We start from the raw sequence: 27,916 nt of genomic DNA on the forward strand, positions 1-27,916 counted from the left end.
GGTTAATATCTATATATAATTCCAACTCCTAGTTTAATATAAATGTAGCCACAATGGTGGATACTTTGAAGTTGAGGTTCAAAGCCTTGTCAAATTTGTATTTAATATAATTTGTTATTAGGTGTACATGAATTAGGTTGCATGGTTGGCTCAATTTTGCCTCCAATCCCTTGTAGGGTCGTTCACATTCTATGAGAAACTGCCAGAGAAGGTGGAGAAGGAAGAGGAGGAGGAGGATAAGAAGAAGAAGGCTTCAGCGGATGGAGAAGAGGAAGAGGAGGAGGAGGAGAAGAAGACAGGAAGGAAAAAGAGTAAAAAGAGAAGTGAGAGTGCAGAGAAAGGCAAGCCCAGCACGTCCACCCAGTCCACCCCCAGTCAGAAGAAGAAAGTCCAGAGGGTCAAATACTGTGAGTCCCAGGCTTCATGTTCCCTGGGGGAAAGAGGAGGCCTTGAATCAGAAAGTCTAAAGTACCTCTGTAACTTCAAACAGACATTTTCTTGAGTAAATATTGACTCCTGAATTCATAGCGTAGGAAGTAGTGGGGGGAGGGAATATTTTCATTTTTATTTTCAAGTCACATCTTAATGACTGTCCCCAACATGTCCCAATGCAGGTTCTCCTTTTTGTAAGGGGGAGACATCTGACATCTGGAACTGGCCCATCTACAAGACCCAGCTCCCAGTCACCTGTGGGGACAAGGAAGGCATGCTCATCAGGAACAAGCTGGCCACAGGTACGCCGTAACAATATGATATGTTTGTGTGTAATGGTGGATGTGGTTCGGCTAGAATAACCATGCCTGAGACATTAAAAGGGTCAATCTGCAGTTGCTACATCCATTTTTGGACACAAATTCTGAACCAGGAGTAAAATCAACTCATAAACCTTTATCTCAGTTGGTAATCATTACAGTTTGAGGTACCGCAAAGGAAAGATAGTGATGAGGCTCATTGACATTGCAAATGGGGAATAACCAATCGCGAGGAGGCATTACCAGCTGTGAACTCTATAGGTAACATGCAACCATGGTGAATGTAACTGTAGCCTACATAAAATGTTGCAATGGTAAAAAGTTGGATATTATTTTCGCCGGCACGATCACTTTGCCTACTGTAATATGTTGACATGCATCTCTTTTTTTAACCAATTCTGATGGTTCTTAAAAGTGGAATTTTGCTAATATTACCGTGATATCAACTCTGAAATTTTTTGGCACATTAGGCATCAATTCACTTGCCAATAACGTTGCATTCATCGTTTGAAAGGTCTATCATTTTTATCGAACACAAAGTTAACATAAGCCCTAGATGTCTTCAATTGCCCAATTTATAGGCATACCCAATTTTTACATATTATTTTAACAATGTGATGTTATGTAGGTAAATAAATAATCAARAGAAAAACGTGTTTATTTATTAGCCTAGTGGTTATAAGTATTTAGGCATATAGTTGTGAAATAGGTCTCATGTGACATCATTGTCAAAAGCTCAAGACATACTGTTACATGTACAGTAGGTCTAGATTATTTATGGACTGATCATATCAAAACATTATTTTAACCACACCTAAGTAATTGCATGTGGCGCAGGAACCACTGACTCTCTGCATTTTTCTATTACCAAGACACCTGCTGATAACCCTTAACTGGTTAGGACAGCTCATGAGGTGTCCTAAATATCTGTCGACTTGGTGTGACTCTTATGACTAAAGGCTTCAAGGATAGCTATAGTTTTTTACCCATCAGCACTCACGATAAATGTTGTACTCTGAGACCCTTTGTGAATACGGGCCCAAATCTAATGCATAGACTTTAGTGGGTTAACACAGTATTGTGATGTGCAGGAGACCCATGTTTCAATCACAGTCAGGCACATGTGTACTACGGTCCATTTGACTTTGCATGGTTTTAATTTGTGGTGGTGTGTATGATGTCTGACTTCTTCATTGGTTTGTCTCATGGGAGAGGTGCATTGTGGTTCAGGGTTGCTGGTTGATGTCTGACTTCCTCATTGTTTTTTTTTTCAGGGGAGAGGTGCATTGTGGTCCAGGGTCGCTGGTTCACCCCAAGTGGCTTTGAGGAGTTTGGGGGGAAGAAGAGCAGAAAGAACTGGAAGTACAGTATCCGCTGTAGCGGCACCACTCTGGGAGAACTGATCCAGGTACAGCAAATATTTTAATTTAATTTATTTGACCATTTAAAAACACAATTCAACCAGACGTGGATACAATTGATTTAAAATCATCAAATAAAACACAGAAAAGTTGAACAGCTTGGTCACTTTTCATACTCTAATCAGGCCTATGTCATTTGGACAATGTTTCCATACAATACTACACTCTGGGATATAGTATATACAGTACCAGTCAAAAGTTTGGACACACCTACTCATTCCAGGGTTTTTCTTTATTTGTACTATTATTCTACATTGTATTCTTCATTGTATTCTACATTGTGGAATAATAGTGAAGACATCAAAACTATGAAATAACACATATGGAATCATGTAGTAACCAAAAAAGTGTGAAACGAATCCAAATATATTTTATATTTGACATTCTTCAAAGTAGCCACCATTTGCCTTGATGAAAGCTTTGCACAATCTTGGTATTCTCTCAACCAGCTTCATGAGATAGTCACCTGGAATGCATTTCAAACCAACAGATGAGCCTTGTTAAGTTAATTTGTGGAATTTATTTCCTTCTTAATGCATTTCAGCTGTGTTGTGACAAGGTACAGAAGATAACCATATTTGGTATTTTACCAAGTCCATATTATGGCAAGAACAGCTTAAATAAGCAAAGAGAAATGACAGTCCATCATTACTTTAAGACATGAAGGTTAGTCAATCCGGAAAATGTCAAGAACTTTGAAAGTTTCTTCAAGTGCATTTGCAAAAACCATCAAGGGCTATGATTAAACTGGTTCTCATGAGGACCGCCGCAGGAAAGGAAGACCCAGAGTTACCTGTGCTGCAGAGGATAAGTTAATTAGAGTTAACTGCACCTCAGATTGCAGCGCAAATATATGCTTCACAGAGTTCAAGTAACAGACACATCTCAACATCAACTGTTCAGAGGAGACTGCTTGAATCAGGCCTTCATGGTCAAATTGCTGCAAAGAAACCACTGGTAGGCAACAACACATCTGCCACACTGACCCTCAAGACCAGGGCCCCTCAGGGATGCGTGCTTAGTCCCCTCCTGTACTCCCTGTTCACCCACGACTGCGTGGCCACGCACGACTCCAACACCATCATTAAGTTTGCCGACGACATTACGGTAGTAGGCCTGATCACCGACAAAGTTGAGAACCTAAATTGAGGAGGTCAGAGACCTCCTAGTCCCACGACAACAACCTCTCCCTCAACGTCAGCAAAACAAAGGAACTGATCGTGGACTACAGGAAACGGAGGGCCGAGCACACCCCCATTCACATCGACAGGGCTGTAGTGGAGCCGGTCGAGAGCTTCAAGTTCCTCGGTGTCCACATCACTAAGGATCTATCATGGTCCAAACACACCAACTCGGTCATGAAGAGGGCACGACAACGCCTATTCCTCCTGAGGAAACTGAAAATATTTAGCATGATCCTCAAAAATTCTACATCTGCACCATTGAGAGCATCTTGACTGGCTGCATCATCACTTGGTATGGCAACTGCTTGGCATCCAACCGCAAGGCACTACAAAGGGTAGTGCGTATGGCCCAGTACATCACTGGGGCCAAACTCCCTGCCATCCAGGACCTCTATACCAGGCAGTGTCAGAGGAAGTACCAAAAAATGTCAAAGACTCCAGCCACCCAAGCCATAGACTGTTAATTCTGCTACCGCATGGTAAGCGTTACCAATGCACCAAGTCTGGAACCAACAGGACCCTGAACAGCTTCTACCTCCAATCCATAAGACTTCTAAACAAGACTGCTAAAAAGCTAATCAAATGGCTACCCAGACTACCTGCATTGACCCTTTTTTGCAATAACTCTCTTGCACTGACTTTATGCACACAACCTGGACTCTACCCACACATTCACACATACTTACACTGACACCCGACCGACATACATAAAAACACCCATACCCACTTGGGATTCATATTTTCCAGAGAATCTACCAAGTCTCAATACTAGGAATAATTCATAATTATCCAGAGTGCCGGGAAATTCCACAACAACCGGAAGTGCCYATTTATAGCGTTTTTAAAGATATGGTCCCTATGCCAGGGTTCTCCCCAAATAAGAGGGGGCTGCACCACCTTGTCGGCTGGGCTGCACCATTACGTAAAGATTTCAGAGCAAATAAAACTGCTTGCTTAACCCGGAAGCCAGCCGCACCAATGTGTCGGAGGAAACACCGTACAGCTGGTGACCTGAAGTCAGCGTGCATGCGCCCGGCCGCCACAAGGAGTCACTAGAGCGCGATGGGACAAGGACATCCCAGCCGGCCAAACCCGAACGACGCTGGGCCAATTGTGCGCCGTATCATGGGTCACCCGGTTGCGGCCGGCTGCGACACAGCCCGGGATCGAACCCAGATCTGTGGTGACGCCTTGATAGAATGATCTTTAATCGCCAATGACATTGTTGTGAATTGCAAAACCGTCCGTTCATAAATTCTGAGCGTTATCATGTTCGTCAATTAATTCAGCGCATTTCAGCAGTAGGCTATCTCGACACAGAGCACGTTCAGGACGCACAGAGCACAACCCGACTATAGCATTGTCAAATCATACAAACGGCAGCCAAATGACAATTCAAATGACCAAAGTTGCTAAGCTTGCAAGATAACCTAATAATCAACGAATGTCAGAATATTTTGGCAAAGTCTAGTTGATGATTATAAAGATACCAGATCAGCTCATGAATAACGGGAAAGTGAAGAGTGTAAATAGTTTGAATATCAAGGTATCTTAATATCCATATCTACTCTCATATCGTTTGTTGATCACACATTCTCTACCRAAGCTCTCATATGRGCAGCTAGTACGAGACAGYGCAGAGAAGCGGGGAAATGTTATAGCGGTATTTTGATATGTGTAGGCAAGAGACGTGCTTTCAGAATGCAACCTATATATTACAGAATAAAGTTAGGAATTTTCATGCGTGACAGGAGTCAGGATTTGGGGTTTCAGTGGGATTGGATAGGAAAGTAGCCTAGGTGTAACGGGTGTTGTCGTCGGATGAGGAATAATCGGACCAAAGCGCAGCGTGGTAAGTGTTCATRCTTTTTATTTAAACTGAACACTATAACAAAATAACAAAGAGAATGAACGAAACCGAAACAGTCCTGTCAGGTGCAGAAACACAAAACAGAAAATAACTACCCACAAAGCATCGGTGGGGAAAAGCTACCTAAGTATGGTTCCCAATCAGAGACAACGATAGTCAGCTGTCCCTGATTGAGAACCATACCCGGCCAAAACAAAGAAATACAAAACATAGAAAAAAGAACATAGAATGCCCACCCAAATCACACCCTGACCAAACCAAAATAGAGACATAAAAAGCTCTCTAAGGTCAGGGCGTGACACTAGGCTCTAGGACAGGAGAAGATAGCCTTTTCCCTCATGCCTCTCTGAATTGTTAACAGACTTCATGTCTGTGACAGAGACGCATAGACCTATCAAATTTGTGACTGTCTGAAGAGTCACAATGACAGCTCAAAGAGGCACACTTTCTTTTATAGGCCATACTTAGGGGTTAGACCCTGTAGGGTTTATTACCTGCATTCGGGTCGCGTGTGCARTCCGGCAGTGTCAATTATGCGTGTGCTTTGAATTCATGCTCACTTTGTGTGAAGTAAATACGCTAAGCTAAAGGCTTCCATGCGACAACCTGTTAGGATAATTTTATTTTTTGCTAATCTAATGCTGCTCATGTTGTGTATTTTATGGAATTGCATTAGTGCCGACATTGGTGGAAAATGTCATTACATTTCTTAAGGAAATGGGAAGTGTAAGTGTTTCCGGGACAGTCCCGGGATCCCGGTTACCGATGTACCGATGTCAATCCCGAACACCCACACACATAATATGCACACACATGCATACTAACACCACTCACACACACACACATTTTCACTCTCACCACATATGCTGCTGCTACTGTTTATTATCTAAAGCGTGACAAATAACATTTTATTTAATTTTATAAGCTTTCAAACACACTCTGTCCACTTGTGACAACCAGCCCCATCGTGGGGTTAGATGTCACATAGTATGGGGTTGGTTGTCACAATGCTTGCTTGTTGCTTATTGCTTTTGTAGCAAGAAGTGAAGAATGTAGCAAACAGATTCTTAGAAATAGCCTTTCTTTGATCAAACAATATTCCTAATAAAATTCTGCATTTTATGCCTTAAGAATAAAAATACATTTTACTGCCGCCCTACATATGGGCARTACCAAAACAAGTGATCTAATGATTCTGTCTCTTTGCAGCAAAATCTCCAGAGCTGGGATTGGTTGTATCCCTCATATACATTACATTCTATTGGTTGCAAGAATTTAGTATAATAATTAAATGGAAAAACAAACTTTTTAATCCAGTGTTGTTTTGTGTATCAGTTCATAAACCACGTGCTATGGAATCGGSACATCGAAATCTCTTCCTAACTATTTTGCGCAGCTTTCAATTTTTYGGTTCTTAAATGAAACTGGTATACTTTTTTGTAATCACAATTTTCTTTAACAAATKTTGGTCTTTAATGTAGGGTCGACAGACAACTTCCTTACCTTCTTCCCCTTCCACATGCCTCTTTATTTGTGTAGTAATGCTGCAATCAGTTGGTTGTAMATTTGGATATAGCATATTTCCATATATTTTTGTTAGCTGCATGTGTGACAACTCCAACAGTCATATTTATGATATMATTAACAAAGATTATATCATTTTTTAGTATATTTGTATATTTTAGTATATTTGAGTTKAACCATAATATTTGTTGTAATATTTGTTCTGTCTTTTCTGATGCATAAAACTGAAATTRMAACCAGCTTTCTATAGCCTGTTTTAAAAATAGCGATATTCTGGAGATCATTTTATTCTCAAATAACYGAAAGTGAGAAGTTGTAATCTGAATAAAGGGAAAAAGGCTATTTTTAACATGGGKTGAGCCATTCTTACTAATCTRCTGGAAAACCAGTTYGGATTTCAGTACAACGTTTGTATGGCTGAAGCCTTTAGTGAGAGGTTCAAGGCTTTAATCATGTCCAYCCTCCGAATGCATATTCATTATATAAATATGCCTGTTTAATTTTGCCTGGCTTGCMATTCCAAATAAAGTGGAATATTTTTTGCTCATATAATATTTTTTTTAAAGTTGTTCGGTGTTCTTAACTGACTTGCCTAGTTAAATAAAGGTAAACATTTAAATAAAAATAAGTAAATAGGTAGACTGGGATATGACTCAATAGTTTAAGATGCTAGTTAACTCGTGGCTTGACCTAGGGACTCAGAAATAGGTTTGAAATATAGCTCTCCCTTTTTCCTCTTTTCAACAAATGTACGTGTTCATGGATACTCCCATAATTCAAACATTTACAAAGAAAATAGAAAATATCACACATTGTTTTACTTGTACTTATAAAAAATACAKTCCCCTCACCTCAATGTTTTGTCATGCTGACATGAACTGACCAGGTGGATGAGTTATTTTGAAGAATTCCATTTCGGTTGGTAGTAATTAGCACTGTGACAACCAACCCGTGAGRCAACCAACCCCGGTCTCCCCTACTCTTACCACAGCATATCGGTTTATCATTACATATACCAGACAATTGGGCCAGACAGAGCAACGAACTATAGCTACACATTATACCCGTTTTGTTGTTCTGTAAAGAAACAAACTGTACAGTTATTTCACTAATGTTCCATTCAGTCACTCAACACTAAAAAGCAATGTCTGTCCCCTTTTCTCTAACCCCTCCCATCACCATCCCACCAACCTCAGGAAGGTCATTTAACTTCACCAGACTTTAAAAGAAGAAAGAGTGCACAGGTAGGAGACCAAACTTTCAATATACCACATCCTCTGGATTAACAGTCAAACTTTGACTATTTAGTTGTACAAATGCCCTCAAATGCTTAGTACATCCACATCATACTGTATATCTAGATAACAGTTCACCCACATCATTCTATGTAAAAAAAATACTTTGTAATAACTGAATAACTGTTCGGAGGTCCCTTATGAATGAATAAAACGGTAACACATCATGGTAATTCAGCTTCTGTAAGTACAACCTTATACCATACTGGACATAGGAACATGTGGGACCATTGAAAATGCATAGAAAGTGCTGCATCGTCATAGCATCTGAGTACATGTTGTTTATGATTGTTAGTCATGAATCAGTTTTATTGCGACATCTAAACTTGACAACAGCTTAGCCTTATCCGTTGATATTGTGATGTTTATACGGGCATGAATTTATATTTCTTGTGCGTGATCATACTTTGACCAGTGACCATTTTGTTTGTCCATGTTCTTACCATATTGGATAAAGAAGRGTYTATTATGTGACTGATATATGTAAAACTGGTCTCTCCCTTTTCTCCTATCTAGGCCAAGAGAGCACTGTTTCCCTTCAACCAATCAGCGGGCTCAAGCACAGGTATGTACACCAATCACAGCTCAATGGAATCTTTCTGAATCCTTTAGACATGACTATCTGGTAAAGGGGATGGTGTTGTCTCTCTAACTATGTGTTTTTGTTGTTATAAGGTTTTGTGACACAGGCCTGACCCTTCACACTTATATAATAAACCATCTTTCCCTAATCCTCTTTGTTTATCTTTACTTCAGAATCTGAGGAGGATGACGATGATGAGGAGGAGGAAGAGGAGGAGGAAGAAGAAGCTGAGCAGGAAAGAGAGGAAGGAGAGAGAAGAGATCAGGCAAACACTGCTGAAGAGAGCAGTACAGGAGGCAGCCATTGTGGTGTGAAAAAGACTGTCTTCAAAGTCACCTGTGGAGCCATCAATGGAATGCTACATAATGATCGGTTTGCATCAGGTACATATTTTATTCTCTCAAGGTTTAATAAACAACATTCTATAGCTATTGCCATGTCTTTGAAACTATTGAAGGTACTGGAGACACTTTTACATGTTGGCAACCCTCTTTCTCTGGCTGCACCTCAAATACTGCCCCCACTTAGTGCTTTTATCAAGCAGAAAACCCATTTCAGCAGATCCACAAGGTCTGCCATGAGAGGTGACTGTATAGTTCCCTTCAGGAAAAGCACCTTCAGTCAGACGGCTTTCACTGTGAGAGCTTCCCATGTCTGGAACTCACTGCATTCAGCCACACGTAACTATGCAACAATCAACCTGTCTGTAGTTTGTTAGGTGTGTAGATATTGTTTGTTAATTTTCTGTCTTTTGTTTGGTTGCTTTTTGTGTCATTGCTCTGTCTGTCTGTGTACTAAGAGTTAGTTGTCATATGTTGCTCTCTGCTCTGTATGTGCTAATTGTCTGTACTGCCCAGGGACTACGGTAGAAAGTTTGCCGACTGGCTAAAACGGGCACTTTTACTGAAAATGTTCCTACAAAAAATAAACGTAATAAAGTAAAGTAAATGACACACTTTTAGCTATTGTTGACAATACACTACATGTTATTTTACAATAGCCCTGTGTCCCTCTGGTCAGCTGTAATGCGCCATATAAAATGTATATTAAGGTTATAATAGGGTTTCATTTGAGTTTTTCCTTCTGCCCCTATCTTCTCTGTTGCCCCAGGGTCGTGTGGAAAGAGCATCCGTACGGAGCTGTGCTGGATGACCCCGGTGGAGTTTGTGACGGGGGAGTCAGCTCTGGAAGATCCTTCCTGGAAGAAAGACATCCAGTGGGACGGGAAACCACTCAGCGTCCTCATCGAGGTACACAGGGAAGAAGAACAGAGAGAGAGAGAGAGAGAGATGAGAGAGAAAAAATGTGTGTTTGGCACTTACCAACCTACTGTACAAGGAATGGTTTAAGATAGTCTGCAAGGTCTTTAAGGACCTGTGATGAAAACATTTCCCTTCTTCAAAAACGTTTTACTAGTACTACTACTGTCTTTGTTTGTTTCTCATTTTCAGAGCAAGATCTTGGTMATCCACTCTCTCCTGTGTAAGTGCAAGCTGTGYAGCTCCACGGCCAAAGACAGGGTACGTTTCTCCCTCGACCCTCGGGAACATGGTGGCACCCACTTACCAATCAGYCAATCACATTGGTTAAACAAATGCTTCAGTTGTAATAATGAAATTTCAAGATGTTTCTTAACATCACTGTAAAGGGAATGAATGAATGAATGAATGAATGAATTACATTTTCGTGTCAAATCATCAGTTGGCAATCCATACCTTACAGGATTAATTGACACAAACAAATTACAATGATTCACAGTGATAATTCAGTGATAATTCTTCTGGTGTTCTGCGCAGTGTGCACTGCATGAATAATGAAAAATAAATCAGTACATAATAGTAGATAAGGTTTTTCAACCAATAATAATAATAACCCTAGATCGGTAAAAATTATACAGAAATACAGAAAAATTCAACAGAAGGTGTTTCAACCTGATCTTGCACAAAGAGAAGATTCAAGTGTGAGATCAGAGAGAAGATTGTAAGACATCCCTACAGACAATCTATACACATACGTGCACTTTGCTATATAGGAGCTAAATACTTTTAGAATGTAATTATAGGTTGCCCTTTTTCTTTTATTCCAGGCTTTATCAAAATATTCAGCAAACAGAAATACACAATGTACAAAAAAACATTTCAGTTTCTCCTCATCACTCAGCCACATATTGCCAGGGTAAATCTGGTGGGCTTTCTGGAATAAGGAAAAATGTATATATCGCGGTAGAAAGTGCAATAGATGATCAAATGAATGTTATTCTCTATTTCTTCGAGGTCACAATAATTACCTAGTTTTTCCTAATCCATTTTACCGACCTGTTTCAATACGCACGGGCAATATCCCTGATCTTACACGTAGCGATCTCTTGCTTTTAGGTAGGTTGCACATAATATACTGTATCTCTCAAACACAAATTCACCCTTAATCAAACAAAAGGTTCTCAATTTRGGTTTATGATTCATCTCCCCCACCCATTTATTTTCATATCACACCATCAGTTGTTTTTAAATAGTATCTATATCTCCCTTCATTTGGTCTTCGTACAAATGTTAAAAGTCAGGCTGCTGGAAAAGGGCTGACCGACATTTTGGTTTCCCAGGCTCCTCCTGTGAAGAGATCCCATTGAAAAACTTGTCTGGCAATAGTCATATCCAACAGTCTATTCCAAAGTCTCACCATGCACGCCTTCCATCTCACCTCACAGGGATCCCAGCCCATGTCCCCACTTAATGCCAGTATAGGTGCAAACTTGTAGAAACCTAAAGAATAAGTACTGCTTTGAGATACCTCTTAGTAACTCACACTCCTGCTGAATAGTCCACAACAGGACACACACGTCTGATAAGGTTTGGAATATGTGGCATAACCAACATCTTTGAGTGTTCTTGTTTTTCCTATAAATCTCCCAAAAGCTCTACATGCTGAGTCAGCCAGGGCAGATGTGCTGTATTGAAAGTTCATATGTTCATCAAAATAAAGACCCAAATATTTATAATTGCCAGTAAACTCAAGAATGTCTTCACCACAAAATTGAAAACCAATTGACTGCACGTAATAACATTTTCCTCAGGTTTTGTTCCCTTTCTGCCATCAAAATAATATAATCAGCATTTCATCGTCATTTCTTACGCCAGTATTTAACTGTTTAATTTATTTTGCCAAATCATTAATAAACATAGCAAACAGAGTCTTTGATCAGGAGTCTCCTTGTTTTACACCCGAGAGTGTGAGAAACCAATCTGAACGATATTCGTTAACACACAAACAGACAGTTGGTGCTTGATTGTTAAACAATTCCTTCTCACCTTCCTCTCTTCTGTCTTGGAAGCATGATCAAGATAACGATGACGACTGCTTCATCTGTAGAAGCCAGGGCAGCTTGATATGCTGTGATGAGTGTCCTCGCTCCTTCCATCAGAGATGTCATCTTCCTAATGTGGATGATGCTATCCTGGGGTGAGAAGAGTTGAGGGTTGATGAGAGACAGAGTGAGAGAAAGAGATTGATACAAGAGAGGTCTGTTTGTTCTGTGTAGGTAAACTTAGCTGTCAGCTTATTTGTGGCACTAATTGAAATGTGTGTGTGTGTGTGTGTGTGTGTGGTAGTGATGTAGTGTGTGTGTGTGTGTGTGTGGTGTGTGTGTGTGTGTGTGTGTGTGTGTGTGTGTGTGTGTGTGTGTGTGTGTTGTGTGTGTGTGTGTGGGTGTGTGTTGTGGTGTGTGTGTGTGTGTGTGTGTGGTGTGTAATCACAGGATGAATTGTCCGTGAGTGTGTACATTCTGTGTACTGAGGACCAGTCAGCGTGGCGCTACCACCAACAAATGAGCTACGCAGAAAGCCTTAACCTGCGAATCTCAGACCACCTACTGGTAGGAGCCTGAATGAATGACTTCTACCATTGGTCCAACTGCCTCCAATATGTCCATTATAGTCTATCACCATATATTTGACATGAAATAATTATTCGATTATTAAACAAGCTTTGACCAGTCACATAAGGTGTGTTTACTCTGACAGGAATGCCAGTACCATTCTGTTGTGTATACCAGCAGGACGAGGAACACATCGCTGTGGCAGATCCTTGATCATGTAAGTTGCTTGGTTCTCTCTTCTCTCTCTGTGTGTTGTGTGTGTGTGTGTGTGTGTGTGTGTGTGTGTGTGTGTGTGTGTGTGTGTTGTGTGTGTGTTGTGTGTGTGTGTGTGTGTGTGTGTGTGTGTGTGTGTGTGTGTGTGTGTGTGTGTGTGTTGTCAAAGTTCACATACTCCGTCGCTGTATGTTTCATTGCCAGGTGAGAACTATACCAGTGTGATAAAGACCCTATATGGCTGGACAGGGTTGTGGAGAAGCTGAGCAGAATCTCTCTACCAAACAGTTCAACACTTTTGTGTGATGTGTGGCTTATACTTCACAACTGTGCGGCGCACATTTAAACGAGAACAAGCATGGGATTTTAGCAGGGTATAGGTGGTGAGTGACTACTGCATATGCCCATTGAGAAAATATGCAAGACACAAATCTTGGAATTGTGCTAATGCATGAATAACACTTTAACAATGTGTCTTTGTTTAATCCATAACAAATATGAATTAGGCTAAATGAGTTGTGTTTTATGCATTACTAGTTTATTATGTTTTCTATACAAATGTGTGTGTCTTTTTTTAATGAAGGATAATGCAGAGTTGCGTGGGATGGGCGAAAGATTGAAGAATCTATTTGAGAGAGAGTTCAAGAGTACATTCAGCATCCAACTTCAGCATCCAACTTCAGCATCCAACAGCCAGTAGAGCCTTCATCAAGTCTGTACTGTTATCTCACTATGAGACAACAGGGAATATTCACCATGCCCTGGTCTTTGTATACAGCCTTCATACAGACTTGCATGTACATTATTATCCATCTAGGACTTTCATTATTTATTTCATTCGTTCTAGCAGTCAAAATGGGTGTGTGATAATAATTGAAATAGAATGATGGTGATAACATTGCATTTCACACAGTAAATGTTGCTTTGCTAACTTCTCATGCAAGAGCCTTAGAATTCCTAACCTTCCAGGTTTTTACTTCTGGTTAGGCCTCACTAGATTCATGTCCAGGGATTCTGTCGACAATAAACTCATGAATTTCGAAAATATTGTACAACATAGGTCTACTTGTTTGACTGTGTAGCCTACCAGAATGTGGTTCTGTTGGGGAGAATATCACCAGACAGAGCATCAGCGCCCTCTTCAGGGAAGTTAGATCAGCGGCTGCTTTGGGTCTCTGCCCTCATGCAGGACCTGCGCACACTGCTAATGTAACAGTTGTTAAAGTACTGTGTGAATTTCACCAGGTTCATATATTAATATGGCATGTTGATTTGTTTTTATGCATGCCTGCATCCTGGGAGTAGGGGAGTGTGTACTTACACGGAACCCAAACCGGCTACGTAGTGCGCCATCGTGCGCTATCGTGCATGAATTTATTTTGCCCCCCCACACCAAACGCGATCACGACACGCAGGTTAAAATATCAAAACAAACTCTGAACCAATGACATTAATTTGGGGACAGGTCGAAAAGCATTAAACATGTATGGCAATTTAGCTAGCTAGCTTGCACTTGCTAGCTAATGTTAATTTGTCCTATTTAGCTAGCTTGCTGTTGCAAGCTAATTTGTCCTGGGATATAAACATTGAGTTGTTATTTTACCTGAAATGCACAAGGACCTCTACTCCGACAATTAATCCACACATAAAACGGCCAACCGAATCGTTTCTAGTCATCTCTCCTCCTTCCAGGCTTTTTCATCTTTGAACTTATATGGTGATCCATCTAAACTTTCATTGTATTACCACGACAACCGGCAACAAAGTTCGTCTTTCAATCACCCACATGCGTATMACCAATGAGGAGATGGCACGTGGGTACCTGCTTCTATAAACCAATGAGGAGATGACTTTCAGCGAGATCTGCGTCAGAAATAGGAAAGACTTCTATTTTAGCCCTTGGCGTAGCAGACGCGAGCAATGTGGGTGCAATAATTGAATAACATGGATTTCTACATTTATTTTGCGACAGTCGCGCACGCGACGTGTCCGATCTGGTCAGCATGTTACGTTTTGCCCTGCGTGCTCAAATCATTTTGATGCACTATGAGAGGTAGGCACGCTTTTTCTGTCGTCTTCAGAAAAGTTTGATTATTATAAAACCTGTTCGGGACAGGGGGCAGCATTTTCACTTTGGACGAATTGCGTGCCCAAACTGAATTTCCTCCTACTCTGTCCCAGAAGGTAATACATGCATATTATTATTACTATTGTATAGAAAACACTCTGACGTTTCTAAAACTGTTTGAATTATGTCTGTAAGTATAACAGAACTCATATGGCGGACAAAAACCTGAGAAGAAATCCAAACAGGAAGTGAGAACTCGATTTTCAAAACAGTGCCAAATGATATCCCTTTAAGTTATGGATGAGCAAACACTTCCTAGGGCTTCCACTAGATGTCACCGTCTTTAGATTCTGGTTATATGATTCTACTATAAAGGAGGGGCTCATAGGAGCTATTTTACTGAGTGGTCTGCAGAAATTCTCGGTCTCATTGTGTGCGCTCACGAGAGAGTGCTCTCGTTCCAATGCTCTTTCATCAGACAATGAAATTCTCCGGTTGGATCCTTATTGATGATTAATGTTAAAAACATCCTAAATATGGATTGCATACATCATTTGACTTGTTTCTAYGACCTGTAACGGAACTTTTAGAGTTTTTGTCTGGAGGGATTGCTCGTGCGTCATGAAAATGGATTACTGAACATGCTAACAACAAGTGGCTAAATGATGGGCTTTATGGAACAAATCAGTCATGTATTGTCGAACTGGGAATCCTGGGAGTGCCTTCTGATGAAGTTATTCGAAGGTAAGTGAATATTTATAGTGTTTTTGTAGCTTCTGTTGACGCCAAAATGGCAGCTATTTCTTTGGCTGGATTGTGCTCTGAGCGCCGTTTTCAGATTATTATTTTTCTGTAAAGTTTTTTTTTAAATCTGACACAGCGGTTGCATAGAGGATAASTTTATCTTTAATTCTGTGAATAACACTTGCATCTTTTATCAATGTTTATTATGAGTATTTCTGCAAAATCACCGGATGTTTTGGAATCAAAACATTACTGCACGTAACGTGCCAATGTAAACTGAGATTTGTTTTAATATATATATGCACATTATCGAACAAAACACACAATACATGTATAACATGATGTCCTATGACTGTCATCTGATGAAGATAATCAAAGGTTAGTGATTCATTTTAACTATATTTCTGCTTTTTCTAACTCCTATTGTTGGCTGAAAAAATGGCTGTGTGTGTTTGTGACCTAACATAATCATATGTTGTGCTTTCACTGTAAATCATTTTTGAAATCGGACACCATGGGTAGATTAACAAGATGTTTATCTTTCATTTGCTGTATTGGACTTGTTAATGTGTGAAAGTTAAATATTTCTAAAAAAATATTTTAGAATTTCGCGCACTGCCTTTTCAGTGGAATGTTGTGGGTGTTCCGCTAGTGGAACCCCTGAGCTAGAAAGGTTTTAAGCACAAAATCATACACACAGTGTTTTGTTCATGAATAATGTTGTATATTTAGAGGTTACTCATATGTGGATGGTATTGTTAAGATGCACTTGTAACTGCTTTTTAGGATGATATTAACATTCTGAATTCAACATGTGGTTAATAGCTAGCTACAGTATTAGCAGGCTATTGTATGTGTGAACGATGGCTAGCTCCTCGAATGATCCCAGTCCCTTGTATTGTGCATCTGTTGTAGAAAGAGGCGATGATTCGCAGAACATATGTGCTCAACAAATGTTTTATTTTCTTTTGGATGCAGATGCAGGATGCAGAGAGTGAATTCTGCTTAATTAAAACAACCTGATCTCCAAAGTCCACGTCTATAGTCTCAATCAACCACACACCACGCAGAGTTACAGCGGTGCAGTACAGCACCGGTTACATTGGTGCCTTCTAGACCCGGATTCATCGTTGATCGACGTCAGCTCAATCACCGCGGCGCCGCTGCTCTAGGGACTAATTACATCATTGAGGTACTCTTGCCACCCTGTGGCAAAAAGCGGAACTGCAGTCTTTTCTTTCCTGTTTTCTTTCTTCTGAAAACTTTGTATTGAGAGCGCTGTTTATGTTTAACTAACAGAAGTGTGTTCATCAACAGACATTTTATCATAACATTAGTGGTTTAGTGGCATGGAATCTTATAATGTTGATGAACCCAAATTCACTTTCTCATACTCTGATCAAACTCCATGTTTTGCTCCACAAAATGTTTGGGATGAAAGCCCTTCATCTAGTGTTAATCCAAATGCCCCTGTAGATGGTCTAGCTGATCTGGTCACTCAGCTAGCCCGGGAAATAGGGAGCTCCATTAGGGAAGAACTACAGAGTGGCAGGTCCAGTACTTATGAGCTACCAGTAAGACCAGAGAAGATAAGTGATCATCATTCAGAGTCGGTAGGATATGTAGACATCGGTAAATTTAAGTTCATCATGCAATCAGACATGAAGGAACCTCCTACATATAGAGGAGATGGTACAGACAAATGCTCCATTCATGAATGGGAGGAGTTGATGAGAATATACTTGAGGGGGAAGGGATGTCCTGTTGGGGAACAATCGGATGAGATGATTAGTCGATTATCTGGAAAAGCAAGAGACATGGTAAAGATACATTTACACAATGAGAGAACTGTTGATCCTACAGAGAAGCCAGAGATTGTATTTGACATTCTGAAACAGAACTTCAGCGAATTGGCCTATTCATGCATGCATTTGGCTCATTTTTACAATACTAAACCTGTACACGGAGAGGCTGTTATGGAGTATTGGGTTAGATTGAACAAGGCCGGTGATGTCGCTGACGAGGGCCTTAAGAGACAAGGTAAGAAGATTGATAGCTCCAACTCCGATGTCGTCAGGATGTTTGTAACAAACTGCCCTGACCCCAAACTGGCAGCAGTATTCCAATACAAGTCTGCTGAGAAATGGTCTGAGAGTGAAGTACAGGAGAGAATCTATGAACATGAACGCTGCAGGAAGGCCACCATGTGTCAATCTACCACTGTATCCTCAAAGCAAGTAACAGTACATCCGCAGACAACTCCGTTTGAAGGCTGGGTCAATGCTGGTGCGCGCAGTGACACTTCTCTCACATCAAGCGCCAAACAAGATGGGCAGAGTGCAAGTATTGCGAAACTCATTCACCTGCTTGAACGTACCTTAGAGAAGAGCATACCACCCGTTATGGTTTCACAGACACAGGCCAAGGCACCATCTTTCCCCGCCCAGCCCTTCAGGCGTAGGGAATGCAGGGTTTGTGGCTCAACAGATCACTCCACTGTGATGCACTGTAAACATGAGAACCTGTGCCTCTGGTGCTTTTCCCCAGATCATTGTCATTGGAAGTCAAATTGTCCAAAACGGGGAAAGCTATGCCAATCCTGGTGGCAAGAGACGCCCACCACAACAGCAGAGAAACTCACCACAGCAGCAAATTAAAACTGACACGCCCGCAGGTGAAGGGGGGAAATGTGGGTGTTCAACTGTCTGCCCCCAAGAAAGAATCTGATGATCTCGAGAAAACATGAGATTTTGTGCTCTGATGTGAAAGGAGAGAAAATTGTTATGCTAGGTTCACAAGAGGTTGTGGCTTTTTCAGATTTGTTTTACACCTCTGTGTCTGTACATTGGAAAGTGCAGCTTACAGGCATGCTTGACACTGGGTCTATGGCCTGTACATTGAGTGAACATGCGGAGCAGAGACTTTTGGAAGCAGGTGCCCTTCCTCAGCATTATCAGCCTCCTACAGAGTTAGTGTTAGTGGGGTGTGGGGGGAAGAAGGCCTCAGTGTTTTTATGACTTGGAGATGCAAATCTATGGGATTGATGTTAAAGTGCCCACCCTAGTTGTTCCTGGACAGCGTGATGATCTCATCCTGGGATCGAATGTCATTAAACATCTATTGCATGAGATGAAGGGCACTGACGAATACTGGAAGCTCGTCAACGACATGGATGGCCAGACCCACTCACCAGAGGGTGAGCAGTTTCTGCAGATGATAAGTGTCACAAGATGGAAGGGACAGCAAGTTGATGGCAAGATTGTGACAGTGAAGCTCACTCAAGCTGTGACTCTTTCGCCCAAGACTGAACACTTAGTTTGGGGTAAACTTCCTAAAAATGTGGCATTGTCTCCAGGCAGCACTGTAATAGTCGAGCATACCAGGTCAAAGGTCATGCCCAGAAACATACTTCTGGGTTGAGTTATTACGCCCATGTGGGGAGATGGCTGGGTCCCTTTTAAAGATAGTAAACTGTTATGACCAACATCTCACCCTGAGACGTAACATGAAGCTGGCCGATGTGTCTACATGCTTGGCTGTTGAGGATGCAACAATCTTTCAGGGCCTTCATGAAGTGAGGAAAACCCCAATGGAACAGAAGCAGGATGACAATGGCGGCCACAACCTGAAACAAAGATTGTCTGATCTAGGATTAGGAGACATTGACATTGATGGATGCCAGGTAACTGACCAGTGGAAGGAGAAGCTTGTGAATACCATCACAAAATATGAAGACATCTTCTCAGACATCTTCTCTTGGTCTTTGCACCCACCGAGGAACAGGCTCTACAGCGACTTGAAGTTGTGTTTAGCCGTCTAAGAGCCAACAATCTCAAACTAGCACCCAAGAAATGCCACTTCCTACGAAGAACAGTGAAATTCCACGAAGAACAGTGAAATTCCTCGGACATATCATTAAAGACACGGTGTGTCAGTGGATCCTGAGAAGGTGGAGGTCATTGCCAAGATGAGCCAAGCTCAGCTGATGGAGGCAGACGGATGCACTCCCTCTGCTCGCCGGCTGAAATCCTTCTTGGGTTTGGTATTATATTACCAGCACTTCATTCCTGACTGTTCTGCCATAGCCAGACCTTTGTTAGCACTCACTGGGGTTCAAAAGAGAAGAGGAAGAGATGGGAAGAAGGGCAACTGTGGGATTTTCGGGAAGCTGACTCTATCGGATTGAACTGTGGAGTGTGTCGTTGCATTCCAGAAGCTGAAGGATGCTTTTTTGAATTGTGTCATGCCAGCTCACCCTGATTTTGAGAGGCCGTTCATTCTCTTCACTGACGCATTCTTTGGATGGTCTCGGAGCTGTGCTTTGTCAAGTGCCTGAGAAGATAAAGCAAGGCCCATAGCATTCGAGAGCAAGACCCTGAGTAAGTCGCAGGGAAGGTATCCAGCACACAGACTTGAATTTCTAGCACTGAAATGGAGCGTGTGTGAGAAATTCAGTCACTGGCTTAAGGGGCACGAGTTCACTGTCTGGACAGATAGTAACCCGTTAACGTACATCATGACAAAACCCAAGATGGACGCTTGCGAGCAAAGATGGGTTGCCAAGCTGGCACCGTACAACTTCGATTTGCACTGAGCCGCGACCCCTTCGCAGTGACTGTCGCGCAGACTGATGAGGGAGTCCTACCTAGCACTTCTGTCTGAGGCTGTTGGGACGTTGAATGATGATGTCCAAGATGCCTTCCGTTGGGCTTCTTTTTCCCAGGAGATATTCTCCTTGACCACTGCTGAAGTGAAGGCCATATGTCAGCTCCATATCGACTGGGAATGTTCAACGGAGATGCAAGCCATCCAGCTTGGTTCCAACACCCAACAGCTGCTTTCTCCTGGTATTGACACTTTCCCTGAACTCTCGCACAAGGAACTTTGAGATCTCCAGCTGCAAGACTCTGTGACTTCCAAGGTCATCCCTTTCGTCTTCAATAAGAAACGGCCCACCAGACGAGATCGATACAATGTTTCTTCTAAAGTGGTGTTGCTGATGAAACAGTGGGACCGCTTGATCCTAAGAGAGGGAGTTCTGTATCGTGTCACTAAGGAGAGTCACACAAACCGGAGAAAGTTCCAGTATGTATTGCCAGAGGTGTTGAGACTCAAAGCAATGACCGGCATTCACGACCTTGCAGGACATCAAGGCCAAGCTAGAACTCTAGCCCTGGCCAGACGGAGGCTTGCAATGGAGAGAGAAATCAAGGAGTATGTGCGCTGCTGCCAGCAATGCGTTCTAGCAAAGACTCCAGAGCCAGCGGCTAGAACCCCGTTAGAGAGCATCAAAACCTGCTCTCCCATGGAGTTGGTGTGTTTGGATTTTTGGACAGCAGAAGACAGTAAGAAGAACTCAGTTGATGTTCTGGTGGTGACTGACCACTTCACTAAACTTGCCCATGCAGAAACCAGACAGCCATGCAAGTAGCTCCTAAATTGTGGGATCATGTCTCCTGTGTCTACGGATTTGCTTCAAGGATCCATACTGATCAGGGTGYGAATTTCGAGAGCAAGCTAATAGCAGAACTACTTAAGCTCTCCGGTGTCTAACAGGACTTTAGGTAGCATGCTCAGGAGTCTGCCCTTGAAAACCAAAGAACATTGGCGTGAACAAATCCAGTCATTGACATTTGCCTACAATGCCACCGTTCACAAGACTACGGGCTATGCTCCATTCTTTCTCATGTTTGGTAGGGTCCCTCGGCTACCAGTGGATGTGATGTTCCACAATGTTTTGGACGACTCCAGTGTTGTGGATTGCAACAATTATGTCGAGACTCTGATCACTGAGCTGAAGGAAGCTATGAGTGTTGCCCAAAGGCACACTGACAAGCAACAGAGACGACAAGGTCGGGAGTACGACAAGCGGGTTAAAGGCATCAGTTTGTCCATGGAAGATCGTGTACTCATCGCCAACCAGGGTGAAAGGGGCCGCCGAAAGTTGGCTGACAAGTGGAATCCCGAGATTTTCACAGTGACTTCAGTCAATCCACAAACTCACACGTACATAATCCAAGACCGTTACGGCAGAGAGAAAGTGGTTCACAGGAATCTACTGCTGCAGGTGAATTTCCTGCCATTTGAAATTGATGATTCAGTGCACTTCAATGACAGTGATGCTGCAGGACCCTCAATCAATGTAGATGCAGGAGAGGCCACCCACTCCGGCGATGGACTGGACAGGGAAGACATGGAGGACTCTGTGGAGGAAAGTGCATCTTGGGTGGCGGAGGATTCAAGCGATTACTCCGAGCTCTGGACATCGGATGGAAAGTCAGAACCAGAAGAACCTTGCTTGCCTGAGGAAAATGACCTGGGAAGCACCTCTGAAATCCTGGAGCTGATTCCTTCAAACCCTCCTCTGATCAATGATCTAAGGCCGGAGCCGCTGTTAGTCACCATGGCCCCTAGCCCAGTGGCAGGTCGCACAAAGGCGGGGAGGGTAGTTAAACCAGTCAAGATACTAATTGAGTCAATCCACCAGAAGGTGCAAGTTTAACATAGTACAGAGATATAATTTAGTACAGAATGACAGTTTTTTTAAGGCTAAGAAGGTAGGTAGAGTGTAAGAGGCACTACGCATCTAGGGGCAGTTGAAGGCCTGACCAACTTTCACTTGCCCTGAACCCTATGGGTAGCTTTGAGTTGAATTCAGAATTATGCCTTGAGCTTGGTAGGTTATTTTGTTCAGTTTTACAAGGTTGGTGAAATTCAGGAGGGGTGAATGTAACAGTTGTTAAAGTACTGTGTGAATTTCATCAGGTTCATATATTAATATGGCATGTTGATTTGTTATTATGCATGCCTGCATCCTGGGAGTAGGGGAGTGTGTACTTACGTTTTGCCCTTCGCGCTCAAGTCATTTTAAAGCACTATGAGAGGTAGGCATGCTTTTTCTGTCGTCTTCAGAAAAATTTGATTATTTTAAGCACAAAATCATACACACTGTGTTTTGTTCATGAATAATGTTGTATATTTAGAGGTTCCTCATAAGTGGATGGTATTGTTAAGATGCACTTGTAACTGTACGTTTTAGGATGATATTAACATTCTGAATTCAACATGTGGTTAATAGCTAGCTAAGCTTTTAGCAGGCTATTGTATGTGTGAACGATGGCTAGCTCCTCGAATGATCCCAGTCCCTTGTGTTGTGCATCTGTTGTAGAAAGAGGCGACAATTCGTGGAACATATGTGCTCTACAAATGTTTTATTTTCTTTTGGATGCAGGTATGTGGTTTTATCTATGTAAAATATATTGTAATGACCCGGCTGGGTCATAAAGGGAAAAGAAATGGACTCTAGGTGTGCAGGTCAGAACACAGGTTTATTCCTAAACTGGGCTATTGTTCCGGCCACAGCCCACGCCGCTAAATGCCGAACGTACACAATGTTACCCTGTCGAGTTAAGAGTCACTCTCATAGGAACAGATCAAGGCCCCGAACAGAAGAGAAAGAACAATGAGACAGTAATCCCTATTTATGCATTTCCAAATCCTGCGGGATTACCCATCATACCCCCCCAACCTTTCCATCTGTCCTGACATATTTAACCCCTGCTAGTAGCCATGAGAACCATAACACACCCACAAACACAGAACACAATACCGGGTCGTTACAATATGTTATGTGTTGATGCATAATAAGGAGAGGCTGTACTAATTTTTGTATTCTAAAATCATTTTGATGCAATATGAGAGAGGCTGATTCGCAGAACATACAGTGGGGAGAACAAGTATTTGAAACACTGACGATTTAGCAGGTTTTCCTACTTACAAAGCATGTAGAGGTCTGTAATTTTTATCATAGGTACACTTCAACTGTGAGAGACGGAATCTAAAACAAAAATCCAGAAAATCACATTGTATGATTTTTAAGTAATTCATTTGCATTTTATTGCATGACATAAGTATTTGATTACCTACCAACCAGTAATAATTCTGGCTCTCACAGACCTGTTAGTTTTTCTTTAAAAAATAGCATTGTATTTGTTCAAACACAATTCTTTCCATCAGTTTACTAAGAACAGGTAGCAAACTGATTGGGCTGCTGTTAGAGCCAGCAAAGGGTGCTTTACTATTTTTAGGTAGTTGAATTACTTTAGCTTCTTCCATGCCTGTGGACACACACTCCTTTTAGACTTTGGTTAAAGACGTGGCAAATAGGGGTGGCTATACAGTCTGCTAGCATTCTCAATAGTTTCCCATCTAGGTTGTCTATACCTGCTGGCTCATCATTATTAATGAATAACAACAACCTCTTCCACACAAACTTGACCAAATTCAAACAGCAATCCTTCTCTTTCATTATTAATCTTCAATACACAAATATGATGGTTCACTGGTCAATGTTGTCATTTCACTAACAAGTTTGTCCACTTTACTGGTGGAAGTCATTGAAATGTTTGGCTATATCAAAAGGTTTTGTTATAAATTACCCATCAACTTCAATGAACGATAGAGATGAATTGGGTTTTCTGCCCATAAAATAATTTATTTGAACCATAAAACATTTTCAATTCAGGGTTCTCTACCAGATAATGTGATATTACCAGGTTATGGCTACTTGGTGAGCACGAGCACGAGCACTGCTCGCCTGGCTACACATTGTGGTGACTGAAATGGCATCAAAACTGCAAAATTTTCTGGTCATGGTTATCAATATTATTTTCAGAAAAAAGGTGCAAAACGTAATCAAAATGCATATCCCTATTATTTTTTTTCAAGATATGACGAATTTAAACAGGCTGAAGGCATTTTTTTAGCAAATAACATTTTAGTTTATGATTTTTTTGTAATTTGATATGGGTCAATATCTGTTTGTTTGTAAGCATAAAATAGAGCGTATGGTCCACAGGTCCACTGAGTTGCAAACCAAGTGGATGGGTCTAGCTCATTGCTTAGCAGCTAATGGTGATTTGTAGATCTGACGCAGTTGCTACCTCAGATTGTGAGCCCAGCAAGTGTATTGAAAGAGGTATGCAGTACCTGCAGATGGCCACGGCGAGGAGCAAGAGAGCAAGTTTTTTGCTGAAAAAACACTAACCCTTAACCTTAACCCTAACCCAAGGTCTATCCCTTAAAACAGTTAGATGAAGTGCTTTCGGAAGAGTATTCAGACCCCTTGACTTTTTCCACATTTTGTTACGCTACAGCCGTATTCTAAAATGGATTAAATACATTCACTGCAGCCACCCTGGCCCCCAGCCCCGCTCACCCCGTTATCCAAAACCTCCCATGTTCCAGGAACTCCACGACCCGGTCCACCCCATCTGCAGCACCCACCCCCAGCCTGATCAGAAGCCCCAAGAAGTGGGCGCGGAGCACCGAAGCGACCAGACCTCTGCTATCCAGAGAGGTCCAGTCTGCTACTGAGAGGGCTGCTACTCTTCTAAGTAGCCCGACGGGGCCCCTCTGGCCGTGGCTCTCAACACCAGTTCCAAACAGAGGTGGTGGTCCAGCAGTCTTGTTGGTGGCAGTGACTCTGCTTCCCCTGGACTCTCCTCCTCTATGTCTTCCAGTCCCAGTACTGACCATGCTCCAAGAGAAAGAGAGCTCCCAGACCCACCACAACCAGAATGGCCCTTACAAACGCCCTTTAACGTCCCATGATGCTCCAGCATCTAGCCCCCCCCTTTTTTTATCTCCCCTGGATGAAGAACGATATGTCTCTCTCCGTTTCCTCTCCCATTGCTTTTTTTCCCCATTAAACAATACTTTTTTATTGAATGGCCTAAACTGTACAGTCAATGCGTGAGTTCAAGCGGATCAGTTTTGTCAAGTCGGTCACTACCTTTCAAAGTGTGTTGCATTGTGGGGTAAAAAATAACCAGACTTGCACCTACATGTCCACAGCATGAACTTTACAAAACTAACGTGATCTAAGGTCATGAAGTTTGACTGCAAGTTTCTGCAGTTGTATTTGACCAACTTCAGCCATCGCCTGCATTGTCGAAGGATCTATTTTCAACCAATCATTAAGTTGTTTTTGTTTGACCATGCAAACGGGACCAAATACGTGAATGTGATATTTGAGGCTCTCTCGCACTGATTAATTGTACAATGTAGACTTACACACACATGATTTCAGTTTGTGAGTGTGTGATAATATACTGAACAAAAATATAAATGCAACATGTAAAGTGTTAATCACATGTTTCATGAGCTGAAATAAAAGATCCCAGAAATGTTCCATGTGCACAAAAAGCTTATTTCTCTCAAATTGTGTTTACATCCCTGTTAGTGAGCATTTCTTCTTCACCAAGATAATCCATCCATCTAAAAGGTGTGGCATATCAAGAAGCTGATTAAACAGCATGATCATTACACAGGTGGACCTTGTGCTGGGAACAATAAAAACCCACTTTAAAATGTGCAGTTTTGTCACACAACACAATGCCAGATGTCTGCAATTGGCATGTTGACTGCAGGAATGTCCACCAGAGCTGTTGCCAGAGAATAGAATGTTCATTTCTCTACCATAAGCCACCTCCAATGTCGTTCCAGACAATGTGGTAGTACGTCCAACCGGCCTCACAACCGCAGACCACGTGGAACCACGCCAGCCAAGGACCACATCTGGCTTCTTCACCTGCGGGATGGTCTGAGACAAGCCACCCAGACAGCTGATGAAACTGTGGGTTTGTACAACTAAAGAATTTCTGCACAAACTGTCAGAAACCATCTCTGTGTGCTCATCATCCTCACCAGGATCTTGATCTGACTGCAGTTCGGCGTCGTAACCAACTTCAGTGGGCAAATGCTCACCTTCGATGGCCACTGGCACGCTGGAGAAGTGGGCTCTTTCAACTGTAGCGGACAGATGGCAGACAGCGTGTATGGCGTCGTGTGGGCAAGTGTTTTGCTGATGTCAACGTTGTGAATAGAGTGCCCCATAGTGGCGGTGGGGTTATGGTATGGGAAGTCAAAAGCTAGGGACAACGAACACATTAGCATTTTATCGATGGCAGTTTGAATGCACAGAGATACCGTGACGAGATCCTGAGGCCCATTGTCGTGCCATTCATCTGCCGCCATCACCTCTTGTTTCAGCATGATAATCCATGGCCCTATGTCGCAAGGATCTGTACACAATTCATGGAAGTTGAAAATGTCCCAGTTCTATTACACGACCAGCAAACTCAACAGTTGGTCTGGATCGACGTGTAAGACAGCGTGTTCCAGTTCCCACCAATATCCAGCAACTTTGCCCCTACATGCCCCTACCTTTTTTTAAGGTATCTGTGAAATCCATAGATTAGGGCATTATTTATTTCAATTGACTGATTTCCTTATATGAACTGTAAGTCAATAAAATCAGTAAAATATTTTAGTATATAAAGATTTTTTTTATAAACAAACGTCACCGCCATGGGGATCAAATCAAATCAAAGTTTATTTGTCACGTGCGCCGAATACAACAGTGAAATGCTTACTAACCAATAGTGAAAAAAAATGTGTTCGGTGAACAGTAGGTAAGTAAAGAAAGAAAACTACAGTAAAAAGACAGGCTATATACAGTAGCGAGGCTATAAAAGTAGCGAGGCTACATACAGACACCGGGTTAGTCAGGCTGATTGAGGTAGTATGTACATGTAGATATGGTTAAAGTGACTATGTATATATGATGAACAGAGAGTAGCAGTAGCGTAAAAGAGGAGTTGGTGGGTGGTGGGACACAATGCAAATAGCCCGGTTAGCCAATGTGCGGGAGCACTGGTTGGTCGGCCCAATTGAGGTAGTATGTACATGAATGTATAGTTAAAGTGACTATGCATATATGATAAACAGAGAGTAGCAGCAGCGTAAAAAGAGGGGTTGGGGGGGGCACACAATGCAAATAGTCCGGGTAGTCATTTGATTACCTGTTCAGGAGTCTTATGGCTTGGGGGTAAAAACTGTTGAGAAGCCTTTTTGTCCTAGACTTGGCACTCCGGTACCGCTTGCCATGCGGTAGTAGAGAGAACAGTCTATGACTGGGGTGGCTGAGGTCTTTGACAATTTTTAGGGCCTTCCTCTGACACTGCCTGGTGTAGAGGTCCTGGATGGCGGGCAGCTTAGCCCCAGTGATGTACTGGGCCGTACGCACTACCCTCTATAGAGCCTTGCGGTCAGAGGCCGAGCAATTGCCGTACCAGGCAGTGATGCAACCAGTCACGATGCTCTCGATGTTGCAGCTGTAGAATCTTTTTCGTTTCCTGAGGGGGAATAGGCTTTGTCGTGCCCTCTTCACGACTGTCTTGGTGTGTTTGGACCATTCTAGTTTGTTGTTGATGTGGACACCAAGGAACTTGAAGCTCTCAACCTGCTCCACTACAGCCCCGTCGATGAGAATGGGGGCGTACTCGGTCCTCCTTTTCCTGTAGTCCACAATCATCTCCTTAGTCTTGGT

General features: G+C 42.2%; 1 protein-coding gene across 3 annotated transcripts in view; it reads left to right on the forward strand.

Annotated features, from left to right (window-relative positions):
- LOC111979916 (nuclear body protein SP140-like protein) overlaps nt 1-12,443 on the forward strand; it is a 65,424-nt gene extending 52,981 nt beyond the window's left edge. Inside the window, exons 3-12 of one of the 3 annotated variants that reach the window (XM_024010601.3) lie at nt 177-407; nt 615-734; nt 2,027-2,160; nt 7,948-7,995; nt 8,563-8,611; nt 8,803-9,012; nt 9,740-9,879; nt 10,081-10,149; nt 11,958-12,085; nt 12,381-12,443. In XM_024010601.3, the coding sequence (XP_023866369.2) occupies nt 177-407; nt 615-734; nt 2,027-2,160; nt 7,948-7,995; nt 8,563-8,611; nt 8,803-9,012; nt 9,740-9,879; nt 10,081-10,149; nt 11,958-12,085; nt 12,381-12,396 (1,145 nt within the window). In that variant the 3' untranslated portion in view covers nt 12,397-12,443. The remainder of the gene's footprint in view (nt 1-176; nt 408-614; nt 735-2,026; nt 2,161-7,947; nt 7,996-8,562; nt 8,612-8,802; nt 9,013-9,739; nt 9,880-10,080; nt 10,150-11,957; nt 12,086-12,380) is intronic. The other 2 variants (XM_024010603.2, XM_024010602.3) reach the window with 2 other exon arrangements.
- The last annotated feature ends 15,473 nt before the right edge of the window (nt 12,444-27,916 follow it).

Source organism: Salvelinus sp. IW2-2015, linkage group LG20 (genome assembly GCF_002910315.2).
Source record: "Salvelinus sp. IW2-2015 linkage group LG20, ASM291031v2, whole genome shotgun sequence".
Classification (NCBI taxonomy): domain Eukaryota; kingdom Metazoa; phylum Chordata; class Actinopteri; order Salmoniformes; family Salmonidae; genus Salvelinus; species Salvelinus sp. IW2-2015.